This window comes from Nyctibius grandis, chromosome 14 (assembly GCF_013368605.1).
Source record: "Nyctibius grandis isolate bNycGra1 chromosome 14, bNycGra1.pri, whole genome shotgun sequence".
Classification (NCBI taxonomy): domain Eukaryota; kingdom Metazoa; phylum Chordata; class Aves; order Nyctibiiformes; family Nyctibiidae; genus Nyctibius; species Nyctibius grandis.
In genome coordinates this window covers 12,318,804-12,338,524 of record NC_090671.1, presented here as the reverse complement: position 1 = coordinate 12,338,524, position 19,721 = coordinate 12,318,804, and the positions used below count along the sequence as shown (strand labels likewise).

Genomic DNA, 19,721 nt, shown 5'->3' with positions numbered 1-19,721 from the left:
TCAGTAGCTTTCAGTTGCTTCTGTTTTACATTGAAGTTGAATCTGGCCAATTTATTTAACCTAATAAACAAAATTATAATCATAAACAATCCAGTAAAACTACTGGGCATCTGAAAGAGGCATAGAGACCATACAGAAAACAATCCCAAGCATCCCTGCCTTGTAGCCACATATTACATCTGCAATGCAGACAAAACACCACCATATTTACAGATCGGTGGGAGTTTTGATCATGTAATGCTTTAGGGTAACCACTGCTCGTTAAAGTCAACAAGAGTCTTTGCATTGACTTTAATGAGCTCTGAGTCAAGACTGGAACATACAGCATTTCACCAAGAATTCAAAGTGGGAAAAAACCCAACTCTGGTAAAGCTCTTACCTTGGTCTTTCTGAAAAGTGAATGCTTGAGGGGACCATGCTCCTCTTGCTGTGCAGTTTCAGCCTCCATGGGTAAAAAGCCCTGCTGAGCCCGTCCTGACAGTGCCAGCGTTCCTCATGCTGAACAGTACACTAGCAGATTTCATTACAATAATTGCATAACAGTTAATACTATGTTGTAGAGAAAGTGGGCAAGAAAACGCAAGGGAGCAAAATCCAGATGATCAATCATCCCTTTCACTGACACTGACTTTACATGGGTTGTTTTCACCGGAAATATACACCTAATAATTGCTCGGATTCCATGTTTTTTCAACATCAGTTCTATGGTAAATGCCATTCATTACTGTGCCATGGTGATTTAAAGCTGAAAACCTACTGTGACCAGAACCAAAAGATAGATTAACTTATCTGCTTTAACAAGGAGTTGCTTGAAGTCTTATAGGAAATACTGTATGAACTTACATTTCATATGGCCAGTAATTGCTTTTCCTGTTATTTTTCTATTAAAGAAATACAAAAGGAAATGGGAGCATAATGGGGACTGGGTTGTAGTGCTTTAAATCTGCAGGTCATCAATTCAAGGTAATTTAGCTGATGACTCCAGTGGTCTCAGCCCAGCTGTCAGGGACAGGTGACCACACTTGGCCATCCACCATTGCTAAAAGCTTGATGGCAATTCAGTAAACTCAGCGAGCTTTGACTGCCCAGCCTAGCCCAAGCCTGAATCCCATGCCTGGGGGTGCTGTTTCAGATCCATCTGTTAGGCAGCTGGATACAGCATGGTCAGACACTCACGAGAGGTACCTAGGTCAGTCCCTCTGAGCACCACATCCAGAGAGGTCCGTCTTTCTCTGTCTCTCATTATTGCAGAAATCAGAAAAGGCTGAGAAGATTCCCAGTGATACAGGGTTATTCCTGGATAGCCACGGGGGAGGGCTGTGCATGAGAGATCTGCTAAGAGCCTGCTGATAAGGATAAAAAAGGAGGAAACTGTTCAGCAAAATGACCTCTAACAATGAATTTACTGCGTTCCAGCATCTATGGACTGATATCCTTCAAGAAGGCTCAATTCTCAGCTCCCATGCTTTCATTAGGAGAGATGCTGAGATCATGAAGCAACTGGTTTTCAGTGGGATATTAACTTAGACATGGGAACCAAAGACTTTTAACTTGAACAGGTCCCTAGGACAGTGAGTTCTGACTTGTTTTTTTTCCATCTGTGGACTCTCAGCAGTGATAGCAGCTCCTGTACAGTGAATTTAAGCTGACTAGAATTGCTTTTCTTGGTTTCCTTCCACAAGTGACAGGTTGACAGTTACTGCTCTTGGAAGAAGATGGTCTTCCAATCCTCAGGTCACCATATGATGCACAAATAATTTCTTTCATGTCATACCTGATTTAGCGCTGAAGGAAACAGAGCTAAGAGACCAGTGAAGCCATCTCCCCCATTGTCCATCATGTGTCACTGTGTCATGCGGTTTTCAACATGCCATATCTCAACAGGCAATTTGAGAGCTCTGGTTGTCCTTCCAAGCTTTATAAATGTGCTAAATGGGGTGGATACCTGGAGAAGAAATGTGCCATTGACTGTTAAACATTACAGGAGGGAATAATGTGTCATAAATCAAAAAGACCCAACACTATCACAACAGGCTAGCCAAGAATATGAACTATAAGAGTCCTTATAATGACACCTATTTGTTGAGTCAAGAATTTCATCTGTAAGCTGTTCAGTGAGGCTTTACATCTCTCCTCTGGTCCTGCATTCTAAACGATCATTTAAAAAAAAAATCTGAAAAAAATGTTTTGTTTTTCTCTCAGGGAGAGTTATCCTTACTGTTATCCATGCTGCTTCCATTTTTTTTTTAAACCTCCAGAAAATTTTAAGCTGTGAAATACTTGCTTTTTTGAAAGATTTTTTAATTCTTCAGAGTAGTTTTTTTGCGTCCTCTTGATTTTCTTTAACCACGCTTAGAACAGAAGCATCCTTCCCACTGCGATATTTTCCCTTGCTTGTCACAAAACAAAGCATACTGGAAAAACAGAAGTAGAAAACCCTGTGTATGTCTAGAAATCAGGGAGAGTAAACATACCAGCAGAAAGCCACTTAGTTCCCACTCTCAATGGAGGAGTAACTGAAGTTAAAGCACATTAGATGTCTTCGCAGATTGTACTCCTCCACATGGTGTTTATTCTCCTGCTCCCATTGCATCTTCTTCAGGCTTTAATTCCTCCTACTCTGCAGGATTTCATCACCAGGCTTTATAAATTGTATTTTCTCATAGTAAGGGGTGATGCTTCCTTTGCAAACGAAAAACCAAACCCTTTCATGAAAGAGGATTTGATTTTGGTATTTTTTTCTTCAAGTTAAAAAATGGTTCCTTCAGGCTCCACAATCTCAGATAGCTTAACTGAGCTAACTAATCTGCTGTTTTTAATTTAACAAGCCAGTTCTAAACACAAGCAGTTATCAGAAAGTGAGAATGCCCCAGGCAAGATTGGCACTAAAGCCTCTACAGATCAGAAGTTACACCCCTCCAGTTTTCAAGCTCTTGGTGATTCAAGTTACCTGCTACCACAGTGGCATCAGTGCTACGCACCCTTGGAAGTCTAACCACTAGACTTGTAGTGCTAAGCCAGCCCTAGCTGTCCACCAGTGATTCTGAACATGGTTAGATCTGAGCAAGTGAATTCATCTTTTATCAGTAATGTCATTATTAGCTCTTCTACTCTGCCCTGTGGATGGGAATGGAGGCGGCTACAATCAGACCTTACTCTGAGTAATTCTTCAAATAGAACTTGTTAGCGTTAGCAGGAAACCATGCTGTAAACGTTCGTTATCCCAGAGCTGCATTGAACAGGCAGAGTCCGTTTCCAGCTGGGCTGTTAGGGGACAGCCATGAGCATGAGTTTGGAGCCTGTCTGGGACTCACTCTTCTCAACCTGAATGCTGCGAGCACTGCTGGCCGTCATCGACAGCAGGGAGGGCAAGAACTACACAAAGACACTCTCCCTCCTTTCTTCTTAATATAGCGCTTAGTCCAAATGAGCAAAGCAAGACAAGACTCTGTTTGGATCAGAGAGAGATTACCTACCCTCTGGGTGGGGTGTTAATCCAGCCCTGCATTCACTTTTTGGCAATAGACTTCACAATACCCTTACAGCCTTAAACACCATGAGGTGCAAGTACAGATAATCTCTGAATGCTTTACTTGCACAATAAACAAGGCACCGGTCTTATTCCCATTCTGCAGTTGGACCATGAGGCATGGTGGACTTGAGCCAAGAGGGGTCTGGTTCTCTGGAACGCCCTACCACGGTCTCCCAACCAGGCAGCCCATTTGGCCTCTGCTAGCACCGGGCAAAGCTTTAGTTCTTTGGTTTTTGATGCCTTATTCAAATCCCGCCGCAATCCCTCCACACGCCAGTTTGGTGCGAGAACAGGCCCATTGGGGTTGCAGAGCGTTCCCTGCAAGTGGGCAGAAGGGCCATGTAAAAATCAAATCCACATGACTGTATTTACAGGCAACCAAAGAGAGGGTTGCTCTTCCAAGAAAAACTTTTCCATGTAAAAGAATTCTTAATCTCCCCTTTGACTGTCATTGTTGAAATGATGGCTTCACAGGCTTGAAATTTAAGACCCTATCGGCGTCTTTTCTGTTAGCTGTGATTTATGAATGGTTTCGCTGTTGATTATCCTCCAAGATTACAGCGCAGCAGCCCTGACAGACAAGCAGAGGAAATTTCACAGGATAATGGGCAGGTCCTTCTCCAGGGCAGTGAGGCAGGGAGGTGTGTTTTGACTCAAGTATGTAAGTATATCAGCAAAAGCCAACTGGACTCCACAGGTAACTGAATACCCTGCATGTAGTGCCCTACTCAAAGGCAAGCAGAGTCACCAGAAGTCTTTATGATGATTTCTCTGTGCTTCAGATTCTTTGCTCATTCTGTAATACAGCATTCAGTTATTTTTTTGCCTTGATTGTGGCACAAACTGTACAAACTGCAGTCAAATGCGAGAATGCAACATTTACATGTGACCTTATGCATGGACCAGACAGCCAAGACTCAAGAGTCCAGGTCGAAAAAATTTCTAATGTGGGGGCTGCCTAAAAATAAATGAGTAGACCTCTCAGGAGGTGATTTTATCTCTTGACAAGTGGCCTCTGCTTTTCAGTCAGAAATGTTCCTTTGATTTGAACCCTGCCATGCTACCTTGCAAAATGAATCATTATTGGCCGGTGGTTTCCATGCCCAGCACTGCGGATGTGCTTCCTGCTCTTTGTATCATCATCTGGACCTGTGCAGTGAGCAGCGGTATGCCACCATCCTGCTTTGGATCGTTTTGGGTTGAGGTGAACAACTCCATGAGGTGCCAGGCGAGGGTGATCTGGGCCTGACGTACCTGGGCCTGCTCTGTGGTCATATTCCCTGCAGTGATGCTGCTGCTCCGGTGCCTTTCAACTCTACTGTCAGGAACACACTACAGAGAGGAAAGGCTGCACCTCTTTGGAGGGAACCAAAGAGCATAGTTACATCCAACTGTGGCCCAAGCCATCCCAGTTATGCTGTGGGTGTTCTGAAGGATCGTGTTTGACAGTGAACCAGAATGGACATTCCTAGCATTCTTCCCATTTTGCCACCCAGCCTGCTTCAGTAAAAGTCCTGATGTAGGTGTTTGTATCCTGTTTCTTTCTTCCCTCAGGGTATTTGTCTTTCAAGCCTGGCAGCAGTGGAAGGAAACTTAGCACGTGATGCTGACATGCTGCCATGTCTGTGGGACAGCAGATTCCTAAAGTACTGAAATCTAGCTAAGAGAATAGCTGGGAAAACAGGAGGCAAAGGACTCATCAAAGCATGGAAAGGCTCGAATTGGGGATTCAAGGAGGGATACCAACTGAGGGATCTCTGAAGACCACATAGCCCTCAGCAGATTTTGGTTGGTAAAGCTTCACCTGGGAACCTCAGACACAACTGAATGGAGCTCGGTGAGCCAGGTCACAGATCACATTGCATCCCTGATGCTCTGCTCATTGCCTCAGAAGAGCTGTCAATGCCACGTATGTGCTTCATAAAGCCCTCTTTAATTGATGGTGTCAGAATTACACCTCTTCCTGAGAGGGAATTTTAACAGATACAGTCCTGCTGGAATTTTCCCTAGTTTTCTGCTAATTGACTCCCCACTCCTTGTTTATTGTTGTTTTACACTCAAATTCCCAGCTAGGCAGGGTTATTCCTCCAGAGTTAGTGCTGGTAGTGGAGGCCACTGTCCCAGAGCCTATGCCTTCACACACTGCTGCCCTTGTACCACTGTGTTTGCACCTGTTTGTCTACACTCAGCTGCTTCGGAAAACTTCCCTCCAGACTTTTCCTTCCTCCTTGTCCCACCATACACACAAGGGCCCAGTTTCCCTGTTCCCAAGCCAAGACACTGGAATGTACCAGTCTCTAGTGATTCCTTCCAGCAAATTGAGAATTGCTGAACTAAGGAGGGTTTCAGTAGAGCAACATGGCCTCAACTGAAAATCCCACCCTTGTTGTTTTTCTCCTTTGGTAGGGCACTGTGCAATATTTATGTCCTGTTTCAACAGGTCTAATTCTACTACCTCATATATACATCTGTGTCTGCACACTGTATCCTTCACTGAGTTTCCATTCAGGCAAATTTTCACTGGCCAAGAGCCGGATACTCTGGCTCCAGCAGGACTTCTGGCTCCAGGAGGACTTCTGACCAAAGAAGGAGCCATTTCCACCACAGCCGTCAGGACAGGAGCATTTCTTCCACCTGCCCACTCTGTGCTTTACACAAGAGAGCTCCATCTTGGGTGAGCAACCCACTACTAACAACAATACTAACAATAATAATACCACCATAATATGTGCACGCACAAGCTCTGCAGAACCCAGCAGCAGTTTTCTCAGTCATAAGCGAAGTCAATACCCCTACAAATGCTTGGGGATGCTCAACAGTGCCTAGAGTTTCAACTGTTTAGAGCTCAGCAAACCCTAAACCATGAACACCCACTTCTGTGCTGAACACATGTATTGTACTGAAATTTACCTTTAAAAATATATGTTATTTGACTCTGGGAAAAAATGGATTGTAGTTTCTCAAAAAAAGAATAAGAAAAAACAGTCTCCCCCCAACTGCTCCCCAAGCTAAAATACACCTCTCTAGGAGTAAAAGATAGCACACTCACCCCTGTCCAGTGTCCATTTGTCCTGCTCCTTTTTTCTGCTTGGAGGAAAGCAGCTCTGAAGAGACACTCTTTCCCCTTGCACATACGGTCTCGCCGGTTCAGGAGAGGGGCAGGGGAACAGGGCTGCAGAGGAACTGCTGGGCTGAATGCCTGAGTTCACAGTGTTAACTGGCTGGAGAATCCTATTACGTGATAGGTAGCAAGCCAGGGCCTAATTTATGGAAATTTTGACCTTCAGTCCCCTTTGACATTTTCAGATCAGCCGTAGCCTGTGTGAGACATTAGAGCCCTTACAGTAAGGGGCTCTAAATCAGCCCGTGCGGCTGCTGGAGCTGACGAGCGGGTCAGAGGTAAGAATTCACTGAGGTTCGTGTGTGGGCTGCTCGGTGCCTGTTTGACATTTATAAATCAGTGACATTCCTCTGCACAGCTCAGTGCATACAGATTGCTTCAGTCACTCCGAGCAGGGCCTCTCATTTCAGTCAAGGGTGGATTTGGGCATCCTTTTGACTTTCCTTTTGACTTGAGCAAGAATAAGCCTAAACAAATCCAGCATTATTAGCTGGCGAGTTCACCTACCATCGTATAGTGTGACCCGCTCCCTCAGCAGCATGGAGTGCAGGCCCTTTTAGGAACAAATCCAGCCTCCGAGGACTTTGTGCCATCTTGAGGGCTTCTGTCTTGAGGGGTGAAAGCCTTCATCCCTAGGTGCAATACCAGACCCCTCACATTTTCATCAGCTGCCATAACAAATACTGCATTTATTGTTTTTGTAGCACAAACAGCCGTGGTTCCGTTCTGCTGGGTGCTCGGCCAACAGCTTGGACCAAGAGGCAGCCAGTTGGATTTCAACAGTTTCCCATGGAAAACTATTTGCTGCAAATAAAGCTCTGCCGGGCTGAGCCATATAAGTGGGCCTGCCCCAAATTTCTCACAGTCTGGACTCTATGTAGAGAGAAAACGTGATGAGAAAAACATAACCAGGGCTGTGGACAAGGTAACATTAACATCAGCCAGTTATTGTGCAATAAATGTGTGTATCAGCTTCAGCAAGCCTGACCTGTTTAACCGCTGCTTGCTTCTCCAAACCCCAAGGGTTGATATGGACTCTCTGTTCCTCTCGGTGCTGGCAGTGCCTCTGGCACACACCACTCCTCCCGGCTAGCGGCTGTGCTGGGCTTTGGGGCACCCTCCCATTGCCTTTATGGTGGCCATGAACACATGATGGCCGGGATGGGAAGGCCAGCTCCTCGGTGGTTGTGGACCAGCAGCTGTGGAGCCAGTCAGAGAAAGAGATTGTGTTTTGGGCTTCACTAAGCGGGAGGTGTAAAGGCTGCCATGAGGGTATGTCTGGCACAGGGGCTATGGCGGGCCTGTACACCCTGGTAGCCAACACTGCCATGGTCACCTGCTGCCTCGGTGAAGCCACCCTGAGCCACCTCGAAGCAAAGAGGGACGATGGCTCTTGAGTTCTTCCCTCATGCCCACGTGCCTTGACACTGAGGGGAAGAGCTGCTTTAGGGAGTGAGGGGGTGAAAGAAGGATGAAAATCAGAACTGAGGGAAAAATCAGATGGAACTGAGGGAAAAATCATACAGAAGTGAGGGAAAACTCAGACAGAAGTGAGGGAAAACTCAGACAGAAGTGAGGGAAATCAGTGGAGGGAAACCCAGCCCGGTGATGGCGGCGGGCGGGGAGGCCCCTGTCCCGAAGGCCGGGGGCAGCGCCGTGTGCGGGGGTTGCCTCAGGTCCCCTCGGGGGGGAGAGGGCGGGCGGCGCCAAACGCGCTCCCTGACTGTGAAGTGCCTGAAAATGTGCGGCCGGGGCAGAGCCGGGGGACCGGGGGAAGGGGAGGGCGCTTCCCGGCTCCCCTCCCACCCTCTCCGGATAAATGGGCCGGCGAGAGGCGGCGGGCGGGCGGACGGCGGCAGCCTGTGGAGGAGCGCGGCCCGCCAGGCCCCGTTCCCCGGCGCGCCCAGCGCTCCTTGCCGGCGGGACTGCCCCGGGCGCCGCCTCACGGCAACGGCCGCATCCCCCGCGGGGCTGGGCGGGGGGATCGGGCCTTTCTTCCCCTCCCCGGGGGCCGCACGACGGGCGGGGGGCGGGCAGGGCGCGGGGGCCGGGGGAAGGGAAGGCGGCCGGGACAGCCCGGTCCGGCTGATGCTGGCTGTCCCCGCCGCAGCAGGCTCAGCCCGGGCTCCGGCAGGCTGGTGGCGGCGATCGGGACTCAGGGGGGGGCCCCCGGCTCCTTTCCCCATCCCTCCCTCCGCGGCGGGCGGCGCTGGAGGATTTTCTCCCGCTGCAGCCCCCTCGCTGCCCCCCAGACATGGTAGGTCACCTACAGCTGCAAGGGATGGACGAGAGCCTGAAGGAGAAGAGCCGGGAAGGCTTGCTGGACAGCCCGGACTCGGGGCTACCCCCCAGCCCCAGCCCCCCTTTCTACTCCCTCTCGCCCGGTGAGGGCCGAGCTGGGGGCAGCAGCGGCGCGGACCCCCCGGCCCCGGGGCACCGTCGGGAGGCCAAGGACGGCAAAGTGGTAAGAGCCAAACCGTGGGCGCCGGGCTCTGTCCTCTCCGGGCCCCGGGCGGGAGGAAGGCTGGGTGAGCCCCGGAGTGGGGGGCAGCGAGGAAAGGGCCTGTCCCCGCTGACTGGGGCACCCCTGGGCACCCCGGCTGTGTCCCCCCGCAGTGCCCGCCCGCACTGATGGACGAGGGCTCTGCGGGGCTGCTTGTGCCCCGTCGCGGCTGCAGTCCGGCGTTGGCACCGCCACTGGTGTGCCCAGGCCGGGGGGTTTCTGATATGCTCGCAGAAGTGTTGGCAGTTTGGCTGGGTGGACTCTAATAACAGCGTGGGACTGAAACCCAGGTCTGCAACAGGCTCCCCTGCCTACCTTCGGATCAGACAGGTGGAATTGCTTCTCCGTGGCACTGTCCTGCCTGGTAGATCCAGGTTGGAGCTGCATCCGTCTGGACCGAGGCACGGGATCCGGCTCCCAGCCATCCTGACGCTCCGGCATCCCACATTTGTTTTGTCAGGAGCGTGGAGCCACGTTTGCTGGAGCCCTGGTTGAAAGAAAGACAAAACTGTCCGTTAACTTGGGGCAGGGTATGGATGTCTGGCCGGGGAGTTGGTGTGGAAGATACAGGCTGGGAATGGGGGTGTGCTGCCGCTGCCCTTTGCTGGAGTGGGGTTTTGTGGCATGGGTCTGCGTGGAAGGTCCGAGCGGAGCAGGGGTAGTGGCTGGTAAGCTCAGGCAGCTGGCAGCAGCACTGTGGATTTCGGTTCGCCTGACGCAACGCCAGTGAAGTGGTTGGCTGTGGAGTAGGATTTGGGTGGATTTATGATGACTATTATTCTGTTTTATTTTGTTTATTTTTATCCCTTAGCTATAAAAACTGTTTTTAAAAGACAAAGTTCAGAGCATAAGCGATGGTGGTGGAGGTTTTTAAAGGATGATGAAAGTTCTTCCCCAGGGATCTTTCAAAAATTTTTTTTTAACGTATATAAAAGACATTTGTAGGTGTATTCAATACAGTTAATTGGCTTCTATACAGAATAAAATCTCCACAGCACAAATGTTTCCATGGGAAAAATTTATCTACCTATGGATTAGTGACAATTTAAAGACTTCTTCCAGGTTGAGACATTTTGCAATGACTTCTCACACCCTCATTTACTTTCTCAAGTTGTAAGGCTATTTTAGCATATTATTGAAAACCGCCTTTTACTCCTGAACATGCCAAAACCTTCCCCGTGAACAATGACTCCTTCTCACCAGACTACAGTGGGTAGGGTGTGAGGTGTTAATTACGAAAATCAAATCTCCAACCCGCTAATGCTGCGGTTCCAAATATGGAGCCTTACCTGCAGATGCCTGGGCGTGTGTGCCATCTTGATGGGACTGTTTATGTACAAAGAGTTACCCATGCGCCTCTGATTTGGCAGGATCAGGCTGTTGCTATGCGTTTGTAAAATAAAATGTGGGAGGAAGATGAATGAAGGCTGGCTGGACCAGAAAACAGCTGGGGTGGAGGTGTCTGCAAGGCTCTGTAATGGGGATATGGCAGCCTCCATTCCAGTAATGTGACAGTTGGCCACCACTCCTCCCCAGAAAGCCCTTAGATATCGAAGATGAAAGAGCATGAGAAAAACCTAGTCCAGCTCTTGGGCTGTCGGGACTGAGAGTTTTAGTGCTTGACTCCTATGGAAAAAAAGTTATTCCTGTGATCTGTGTAAGGCAAAATTAAGTTTTCCAGTTATTTTTTTATTTTGATCATCAATGAACATTTTACGTACTTCCGAGAACTCACACTGTAGATGTTTCCAAATTTTATATCACATTGCAATTGCATGGGTAGCCCTGGGCTCCTGCTGTTAGAGTATGGCTTTCATACCTTGTGGATATTTCCATGCCCTTAGTAGGTACAGAAGGTTACGGAGATCCTAACACTGAAACCAATTTGACTGTGTTATTTGGAGTGGTGCAGGACTGTGCTCTTTAACTCTGACTGTTGGTACACTGTAAAATAATGAAGTAAATAGGAACTTTCACTGTAGTTGACTGTACGGAGAGTTTCACTTCTTCTCATTTCCACCCTGCAAATACTGTACTTGCAGCTGTTACTAAGAAAGCAGGAAAAATATGGAGAGCATTACTTGCTTCATACTTATAAATTTCAGTATCTAATTAGCTTTAATCTTGCCATTTAACAAGGACTTGCAGATCTATGAGCAATTACGCAATTCATGAATGTGCTTCTGTTTAACTCTACTACTCTGCTGTTCATCAGAGCATGCAGAATTGGCAAATCAATAATTGCAGCTATTTGCACACCAAGGCATGCTTTTTTTTAATCGCCTGTTATATTAGCGTTTGTTTTGCTTATAAATGTGACAGAGCCAGGAATGCAGCCTGCACTCTTTGTGTTACAATACTATAAAACCATATATAAGCTTAGCCACTACCGGCCAAAATTCTAGTATGCACGGTTACAATAAATTGCTGTCAGGTGAAGAAAGCAACATTCCAGATCTGTGGGAAGTATTTCATACTATTCCTTGCTGCAGACCTTTCAAAACCACCAGCCTGAACCCAGTTGCGTTCTTTTGCAGTCAGCTATTTTGCTCCAGCTTCATAAATACGTTGAAGAATTTTTCTGCTCTAGGACAGCTCTTCTCATACAGACTAAAAGGAGATTGCATGCCCTTATCGGAGACTTTCCTGTGTGTAAAATCCATGCTCTCCCTGCTTTGTGTTATGAACTGTGACTCTGAAAAAGTAAACTCTCTTCTCTTTAATAAGCACGACTTTGTTTCAAAGACAATGCACCATTTATTCACATTTAACCAGCCAATTTGGCTACAGCTTTGGGATCCAAGAAAATATGAAAGGCAATTTAGGGCCAGAGTCATAAATACCACAAGTTCAACACCATTTAGGGACTTTTTTTTTTTTTTGCATTTTACTTGCAGTGCAGGAGAAACTGACTTTTATTTCTTCAAATAAAGTCCACGTAGGGAATTTGTCAATTGTCTTGTGCTTAAGTGCAAATATCCTAATGAAAATAAAGGTGACTTTTACCTAATTCTGCTTTTTAAATCTGAAATGTGATTAAACTGATTCTTAGGACTTGGATTACTGAATTCCCTAGACTTTGCTTGTAATGCTGGGCCAAAAGGAACATAAATACAATGAAATGAATCTCAATATGCACAAAGAAGCAGTTGCTGGAAGGGTAGGGAATGAAATGACATCAAAGTAGCCAGATCTACTTAGAGTTTTCCCTGTTGTTGCCCTGGGATATAATTTTAGGCTAAAGAACTGCTTTTGGGCTGTGCTGAAATAAGGGCTTTGCATTCAATGGTGTAGCGCCTAAGGGGTATCAGGGGAGATCAGGACAGGATCACACTCATCTGCAGAACTATCAGTCGTGCCTTCTTGAAGCAGCAGACTTCTTGTCCTTTGCCAACACTGTTGCCACTGCAACAAGTCCCTTTTTATTTGAAAGACTCAAGTATTTGTGCATTCAACCTGCCTCACTGAGCACTGACTTCTGGCCTATGACCCAGTGGATCAGCTGTCAGATGAATGCCCCCACATAGGGAATTTCTGCTTACCTTCAGGAGCTGTGTTGGACAACAGTGCGGTGCCAGAATCAGTCTCATGTGGTGGGAGGAGATTCCAGCTCATCTCAAGTGCAGAGGAGGAGAAGGAGGATACCTTGCCCCTTGGCACAGCTTCACAGGCATGGTCCCAACAGTGGGGTTCATGTCAGCATGTGTGCCAACCCTGTTGGATTTATGACTGATATTAAAAAAAAAAAAAACAAAAGCAAAACACCTCTTCCTGACATGATGCTTTTTGAAGAGCCATTGGGCCACAGAGCTGGCATCTCATCCTGCACTGAAAGCGCTCCAGGAAGGGGGACTGTCTTGTGGGGACTGGGTGGGGAACATGGCCATCAAAGGGCTTCCAGGCAGTGTGGAACTTGCAGACCTCCCAACACCTACAGTGAAAGCACATGTGAGAGAAGAGCCCAGCACCCCAGGCTGAGCCAGCTTGCAGCCCACACACGAAGCAGGTGACATGACTCTCCAAGCCCACGTGGGTGCCAGCAGCTCTGGCGAAAGCCCCAGGCATGTGCAGGGAGCGAGGCACCCACGTGGCACAGCAGCAGGGCTTGCCTCGGGGGCTGGCGTTCGCAGCCTGGCATCCTGACCCACCTGTGAACTGCTCCCACGGGCCGGGATCCTGCAGGAATTCCCCTGGCAGGGGTTGGCGGTGGTTTCAGTGTCACGCCTGCATCCCCTGCCCAGCCAAGGCTAACCCCACCTGGCTGTCCCCTGTCCCTCAGCCCCATCCAGTTCTGAACACGCACCCGCTCCTCTTCCTCCCTGGTTCAACAGCGAGGGAGGGGGGATGGCTCTGGGCCTCACCTAATCTGCAGACCGTGACAGATGTCCCTTCTGGGCAGATCAGGGAACAGTCATAGGGGTCTCATCATCTCCTCTGAAACATGTGGCTGTATCTAGGGTGGAGTCTTCGAGCTGTTTAATTTCCATTGCGTCCCTGCGTAGCGCTGTGGACAATAAGCAAAGCAGCACACATTTCCCACTTGAAATAAAAGAGGGGGATAGGCAGGAAGGATGTAATTTGTTGAAATAATAAAGCCCTGCTTTCTACCTGAGGTCTGCATTTACTGTTATCACCTCCAAATATAATCTCATCCGGCTCTAGTATAAATTACTTGTAATGTGCCATACGTGAAGATATTGGGAAAACAAATGGTCTGTTAAACAAATATTGCTTATCAGCTAGAGCGGAGAATGTAGATGTGTGTCAAATAACTCAGCCAGATCTTCCATTATAGCTGTAAATAACAGCTGAGTAAAGTGACATTTTCATGGACCTGACATGTTACCATAGTGGGAAAATGTGGTGAGAGATTTGCTCATGCCCTAGCGAAGTTAGGGGCTGGGAATTTGGGAAGCTGTATCCTGTTTGTGGCCCTGACGCTTGGAAAACCGTTTCCCCTTACAGTCCCGAGAGATCTAATGCCACATCTTGGTGCCTTCCACGTAATGACCATAGCAAAAGGAGTCGGGCAGTTCTGGTCCTTTGTGCTCTCTGGGGAAAGGTTTTGGGGGGGTTTATTTATTTCAAGTCACGTTAATTTCCTTTCCTTTTTGTTGCTTTGCTGCCTGGAATTTGGAAGCTAAAGACGAGTCAGTGTATTTCAGGCCAGTTTCATGGCACTTTTTCCCTCATCTTTGTTTACTATTTGATAACTCTGCTTCCATTCTTGTAAGTTACCCCAAATGAAAAGTATCTTGACAGAGCCCACTGACTCCACAGAATTATTAGGGCTAAAGTAGTATTATTCTGCCCACTATATTATTTTTGTTGTTGTTCAGAACTCTGCCATCTAAATACCCCCAGGAACCACTCACTGAGATGGCACTCGTGGCAGGTAACAACAACAGCAACAACGTGGAGCTGAAGGACGTGTGTCTGTCCTAAAGCGAACCCCCCCCGTAAAACTTATGCCACCATAAAGGAAGCGCTGTTGGTTAGCTGTAGACTGAATTCCGTTCAGCAATGAATTTTGTCTGTGTTTATCTATGTGCTCCTTGAAAAAAGCAGAGTTTAGCTGCCCAGGCTGTTACATGCCTGAAAGGCATCAGAGTTAAGACAGAGGGAAAAATGCAGCCAAACAAGAAAGCACTTCAACTTTTTAATAATACTGTAACCCTTTGCTGGTTGAAACAAATTATGTACTGGAAAGGAAATAAAAATGATGGCACATTTACTGCTTAATTTTCACCTTGGCTGTGTTTTGAGGGCATAACGTGTACATGTGGGGCTCACTTTTTCATCTCTCCAGTATCTTCCCTTTCTCCTCCTCAACCTTCCTGGACTACCAGACTCCCCCTCTCCCTGCATAAAGATTACAGGGTTGTGGTGGCTTTTGCAGAGCTGCATCTGATGAGTAGCAGCACAGCTCCAATTACTGGGGACAGATTAATCAGGTCCCAGCTGTAGCCTTCCAGCACAGCAGCCCTAGGGTTTGTTCTTTGGATGGACAGACCTTGACTGTGGATCGCTTGTGGACAGCCTGGTCTAAAGACGTGGGTTTCTCCTCTTCCCCATCAGTGAACCCCAGTAGTTTGCAACAAGCTCTGCTCCCTGCCAGCCCATCTGTGGTGCAGGGCAACAAAGAAACTCACCTTATTTGTGAAGTGTCCAGAGACTGGTGAGTGATTGCTACAAATGAGCCAAGGATCATAATTTTCTCAAGGGAGCTCAGCAGTCCAATGTTCCTCTTCTTTCAACCATTCCTGTGCAGAAGGAAAAAGAATTGAGTCAGATTTTTTTTTGACAGGCAGAATGTTTTTGTTTTGTTTTTACCCTAAAACAGATTGGAAGGAGCTGGTGTCAAACCTTGGCAGAAGGCTGGCTTTTGACATGTGCCAAGCATGTAACACTTCAGTCCCAAAGACAAATCTTTTGGAAAGCTCATATCCCCAGTTCCTTGCTTCCCAACTCCAGGTGAGATGCAGGAGCAGATATTTCAGATCACTGGAGGTGAAACGAAATGTCATCTGAAGGGCCTTTCAGTTGCTGCTATGTAAAACCTGTGCTTACTGTTTAGTGACCCTTTCACTCCGTGCAAGCAGTTCAGTAGCTTGTTTGGTGAGCAGACTGCAGGGTCTTACAGATGATCTCTGTTTTTAGACCGTGCTTTGTAAGTTATTTATGTCTTCCATGTGCAGGCTTCCAGGGGACTTCAAGGTTCCTGACCTGCAGCAGCTCACGGTACTACTTATGGTAGATAAGTGTGAATCTGTAATGGTCTCTGATGGGGGGGTAGCAGTTGCTGGCTTTGTCTGCAATTGTTCCAGCTTTCTAAATTAATCAAGCCAAGCCTGCAGGTCTGAAGCTGATGCTTGTTTGCAGCATATGAAATGCATTATGAAATGCCTTTTGTCACCCTTCCCTGCCCAGAGCAAGGTAAACTATAACCCACAGTGGAAATAATAGTCTCGTCACCACTCCATCCGAACTAACCTGGAGAAGACTTAATCCTGCTCCCACCAAATTCAGTGGCAACGTTTTGACTCTGATTGATTTCAGTCATGTGTGACAGAGCCTCTGTTTTCCCGTGCACACTGGTATTGTTTCTGCAGCATGTTCTTGTTTCCTGTTCCCAAAACCCCCAAACAATTGCAATTCCTATGAGAAACAAGAAAGGAAGGGCTACATTTCAACAAACAGATACTGCAGCATGGAGTGCCAGAGGTCTGGGCAGAGTCACTTACCTGGGTGATGTGCTGGGCAGAGGGAGGTGGAGAGGGTGGTATTGGTGGGTGGAGGGCAGCCCGCTGCGTTGCATCAGCCCTGGAAGCTGGAAGTCGGTCTGTAAATGGATACAGCCACAGGTGGCAGATCAGAAAGTCAAGGCATCATAAATGCAAGGCCTGTACAAGGCTTAGCTGTGTGATGATGGGGGTTAATGGTCCCGTTCTCTGCCAACCACCTTAAGGCTGTTTTTTGGCAACTTGACAATGGTCCTCCCCTTTGAGCATGGAGGAGAGTGCCTCCATCTCTGAGGAGATGGAGTTCAGCGAGGTTGGAGGCAGTGGTGTCTCCTGCCAGTGCTGAACGTGCTGCTGCTGGCTGCTCAGCTGCCAGCCATGGCACATTATGAACCATGCCAGCCTTATCTGTTGTGTCCCAACACTTGCTGTGCCTTTCTTGCCTGCAGATGCCTTACCTGCTCCTGAACTCATCCATGCCGGAGATGAGGCCTCGAATGTACCCTGTGTTTTTTGGAGAAAGCATTGAGGTCAGCCCTGAGCCCGTGCAGGAAATCAGGTACACATGGGATTGGGTGGGTAGGTGGGGATTTCTGTCTTTTTCCTGGTGCTTTTCCTTCTGCAAAAAAATTAAAATGTGTTTACAAATAGGAGTCATGGTTATTTTGATGGGAAGGGAAGGACAGGTGGGTGAGTAACGCCTGAACTAAAGACATGGACAGCAGCAGAAGTGGTGGGGAGGAGGCAAGAACTGGAAGGAAGTTGTAAGAGAAGGCTTTCCTTCCAAGGCTAGCTCAAATCCAGGGCTATGAGAGAAAACCATTACCATCTGTAGGCTTGATGGCCTCCACTAAATAACCTGATGGTCTTCATCCTTTTCCCTACTGACTTGTATCCTCAGAAGCAGCAACACCTTTATAACTGGCACCTGTTTTTGTTAGCCCTTGCAGCAGAGAAACCAACCTTAGACCAGCCCACAGAGACAGAATAAGCTCCTCCTCATGAGGAGATGGTCCCTCAAGCCAGTGATGGAGGTGTTCTGACCTCCTGTGGGGCTGGTGCTGCAGCTGATGGATAAACGTTGGTCGCTGCTCTTCTTCTGCACTTTTGCTGGTGTGGAATGTACTCTGCAAACAGCATGGAGCAGTTACACACAGCTTGGGGCAGGGACGGTGGGAGGACTGTAAACCCAATTCCCACCCCCCTCAACCTATGCAAACATCTCTCTGGAAGTGCACCCCAGTAAATCTCTGCTTGCTGAGGAACTGCCAGCGGGCATGTTTTTATGGTGATTACATCGGAGTCTTGTTTTATGTGTGCTGAATGACTTGCTTACACCCTAGCTGTGCAAAATACATTACAGCAGCTCAGATTACATGCGGTGCACAATCAGTCAACCCCCCTCCGGGTAGAGGTAATGACAAGCACACACCCAGCTTTTAATCTTTTTTTTACGTGGAGCTGCACATTCCTTGGCTGCTGATTGCCAGAGGAGCGTTCGGGGAGCAGGGAAAACAAGTGAAAGTGCTGCTGCTCCCCATGGCCAGGGATTCTAGGAAAAGCCTTTACGTGGCCTGGTGTCCACACATCCCTTCTGGATGCCTGCAGAAAACAGGCAGGGCGGTGACATCCCGTGTTTTGTGGGTACTTCATCTGATGGCTGTTAACATGGCCACTCCTTTGAGACCAATGGCTTGGAGATCGGACAGCCATAGCCCGCAGCATCTCTTTGCTTTACCTGCTGTTTGACCAGTGCTTGGATCTTCTATAGGCCCCAACAAGCAACCTCACCCCTCATCTCCCAGCGCTCTGATTTTGGCTAGCTTGGGCATCTTTGTACTCTGATGGCAAGAAAATATAAAGAAAAAAAGACAAACACACAGCCTTGACAGCTCAACAAGTGTCCATTACACCATGCTTCTGCCATCTATGAAAACCTTATTTATGGCATTATTTTCCTGCCAAGCCAGAGCTTGCACGGACAACAGGGCCTGTGAAAGCAGCAGCAGGCATGCTGTGTTGAGAAGTAGGTTCCCCCTGACCCCAATGTGACATTCCATGCCCATGGCCCACCAGCTGCATCTATTCAGCCTGGTCACTGGGGCGGTGACACCCCCCCAAGCCTAGCACTAGCAGTAGGGAGCATGGTGAGACCTACCTTGAGTCAAGGATCAGGGGACCTTTGTTTCTCAGGGACCCTCAGCATTTCAAGTAAATGCTGCATGGCTGTGCTTGTAAAAATGCTCAGGAAAAGGCTGGATCAAGATTTTTCCTGGGATTTCCAGCTTTTCCTGCACAGTCCGTGGATGAATGTCCATTCCTCAGCTTCTGACCTACCCCAGCTGAGGGTTTTCACCACCTCTCCATGTCATTTGCTAGCAGGGTGTTTGCCTCCCGTGTAGCTCTCAGGGCTGAGCTGAGGCCCCAGTGGGGCCCATGGATGAAACCAGAGGAAGAAGCAGGTTGCTTGGAGCTTGTGCAACAAGGTCTTTTCTGCCCTGGCATGACCAGGCAGGCTTGGTCCTCTTTGTGCACCCGCTGCAGAAATGATGAGTTGGATTCACAGCAAGGTGGGGTTCCACCAAGATTCACCAGCAGGAAGGAGTCCTCTTGGCCCTCCGCTTTGGGTTGTAGGGTTGGCAGCTGCCCCTGTGTCTGTGCAGTAAGAGTTCATAAACATTGCCAGCTCCAAAGGGTTAGAGAAGAGTCCTGCCTGTCATCTCTCCTTTGTTGCCTGGGATGTGTTCCTAATACCTTGCTGTCCTCTGTAGGTGCAATTCCGAGGTGAAGTACGACTCCGAGAAGCATTATCGGGATGACATCTTCTACGGCCCCATCCCCACCGTCACCACCTACAGTGAGACAATCATTGCTGCTCCCAATTGCACCTGGCGGAACTACAAGTCCCAGCTGATCTTTGAGCCCCGCCAGAAGCCACTGAGGTTTCAGAGCACAACCATCATTTTTCCTAAGCGTGCCAAGAACATTTACCGGACCACCCTCAACTACAGCTTGGGTTGTGCCAAGCGTTGGTTTGCTTCCAGCGTGCAGCTGGAACTCTGCGAGGAAACCAGCCCGTGCGTCATCTACAGCGAGACCCTCTGATCCGCCCTGCCGCTGGCAACCTTGTGACCTCAAGGAGGCTGTGGCCTTTGCTGAGTCTCTGGCTGGGCCTTCATTGATGGCGACTGAATATTAATGGCTGGAAAACACGTCGTCTTGGGTGAGGCTGAACTGGCTGGGAGGAGGCTTGCAGGGCACGGGATGGTTTTGATCAGTGAGAGGCTGGCTTGTATTTTGCGACATTCCTGACATTCATGATCT

At 48.2% G+C, this 19,721-nt stretch overlaps 1 protein-coding gene across 2 annotated transcripts; it reads left to right on the top strand.

The window, feature by feature from the left end:
* Positions 1-8,815: 8,815 nt before the first annotated feature.
* On the top strand, positions 8,816-19,502 carry RFLNA (refilin A). Of its 2 annotated transcripts, none has more exons than XM_068412910.1 (3): positions 8,816-9,099; positions 16,847-16,956; positions 19,169-19,502. In XM_068412910.1, exons 1-3 carry the CDS (start codon positions 8,908-8,910, stop codon positions 19,500-19,502), a joined length of 636 nt encoding a protein of 211 aa, XP_068269011.1. In that variant the 5' UTR covers positions 8,816-8,907. The 2 variants fall into 2 exon arrangements, with proteins under 2 accessions (XP_068269011.1, XP_068269010.1); XM_068412909.1 differs by having other exon boundaries at positions 8,816-9,117.
* The last annotated feature ends 219 nt before the right edge of the window (positions 19,503-19,721 follow it).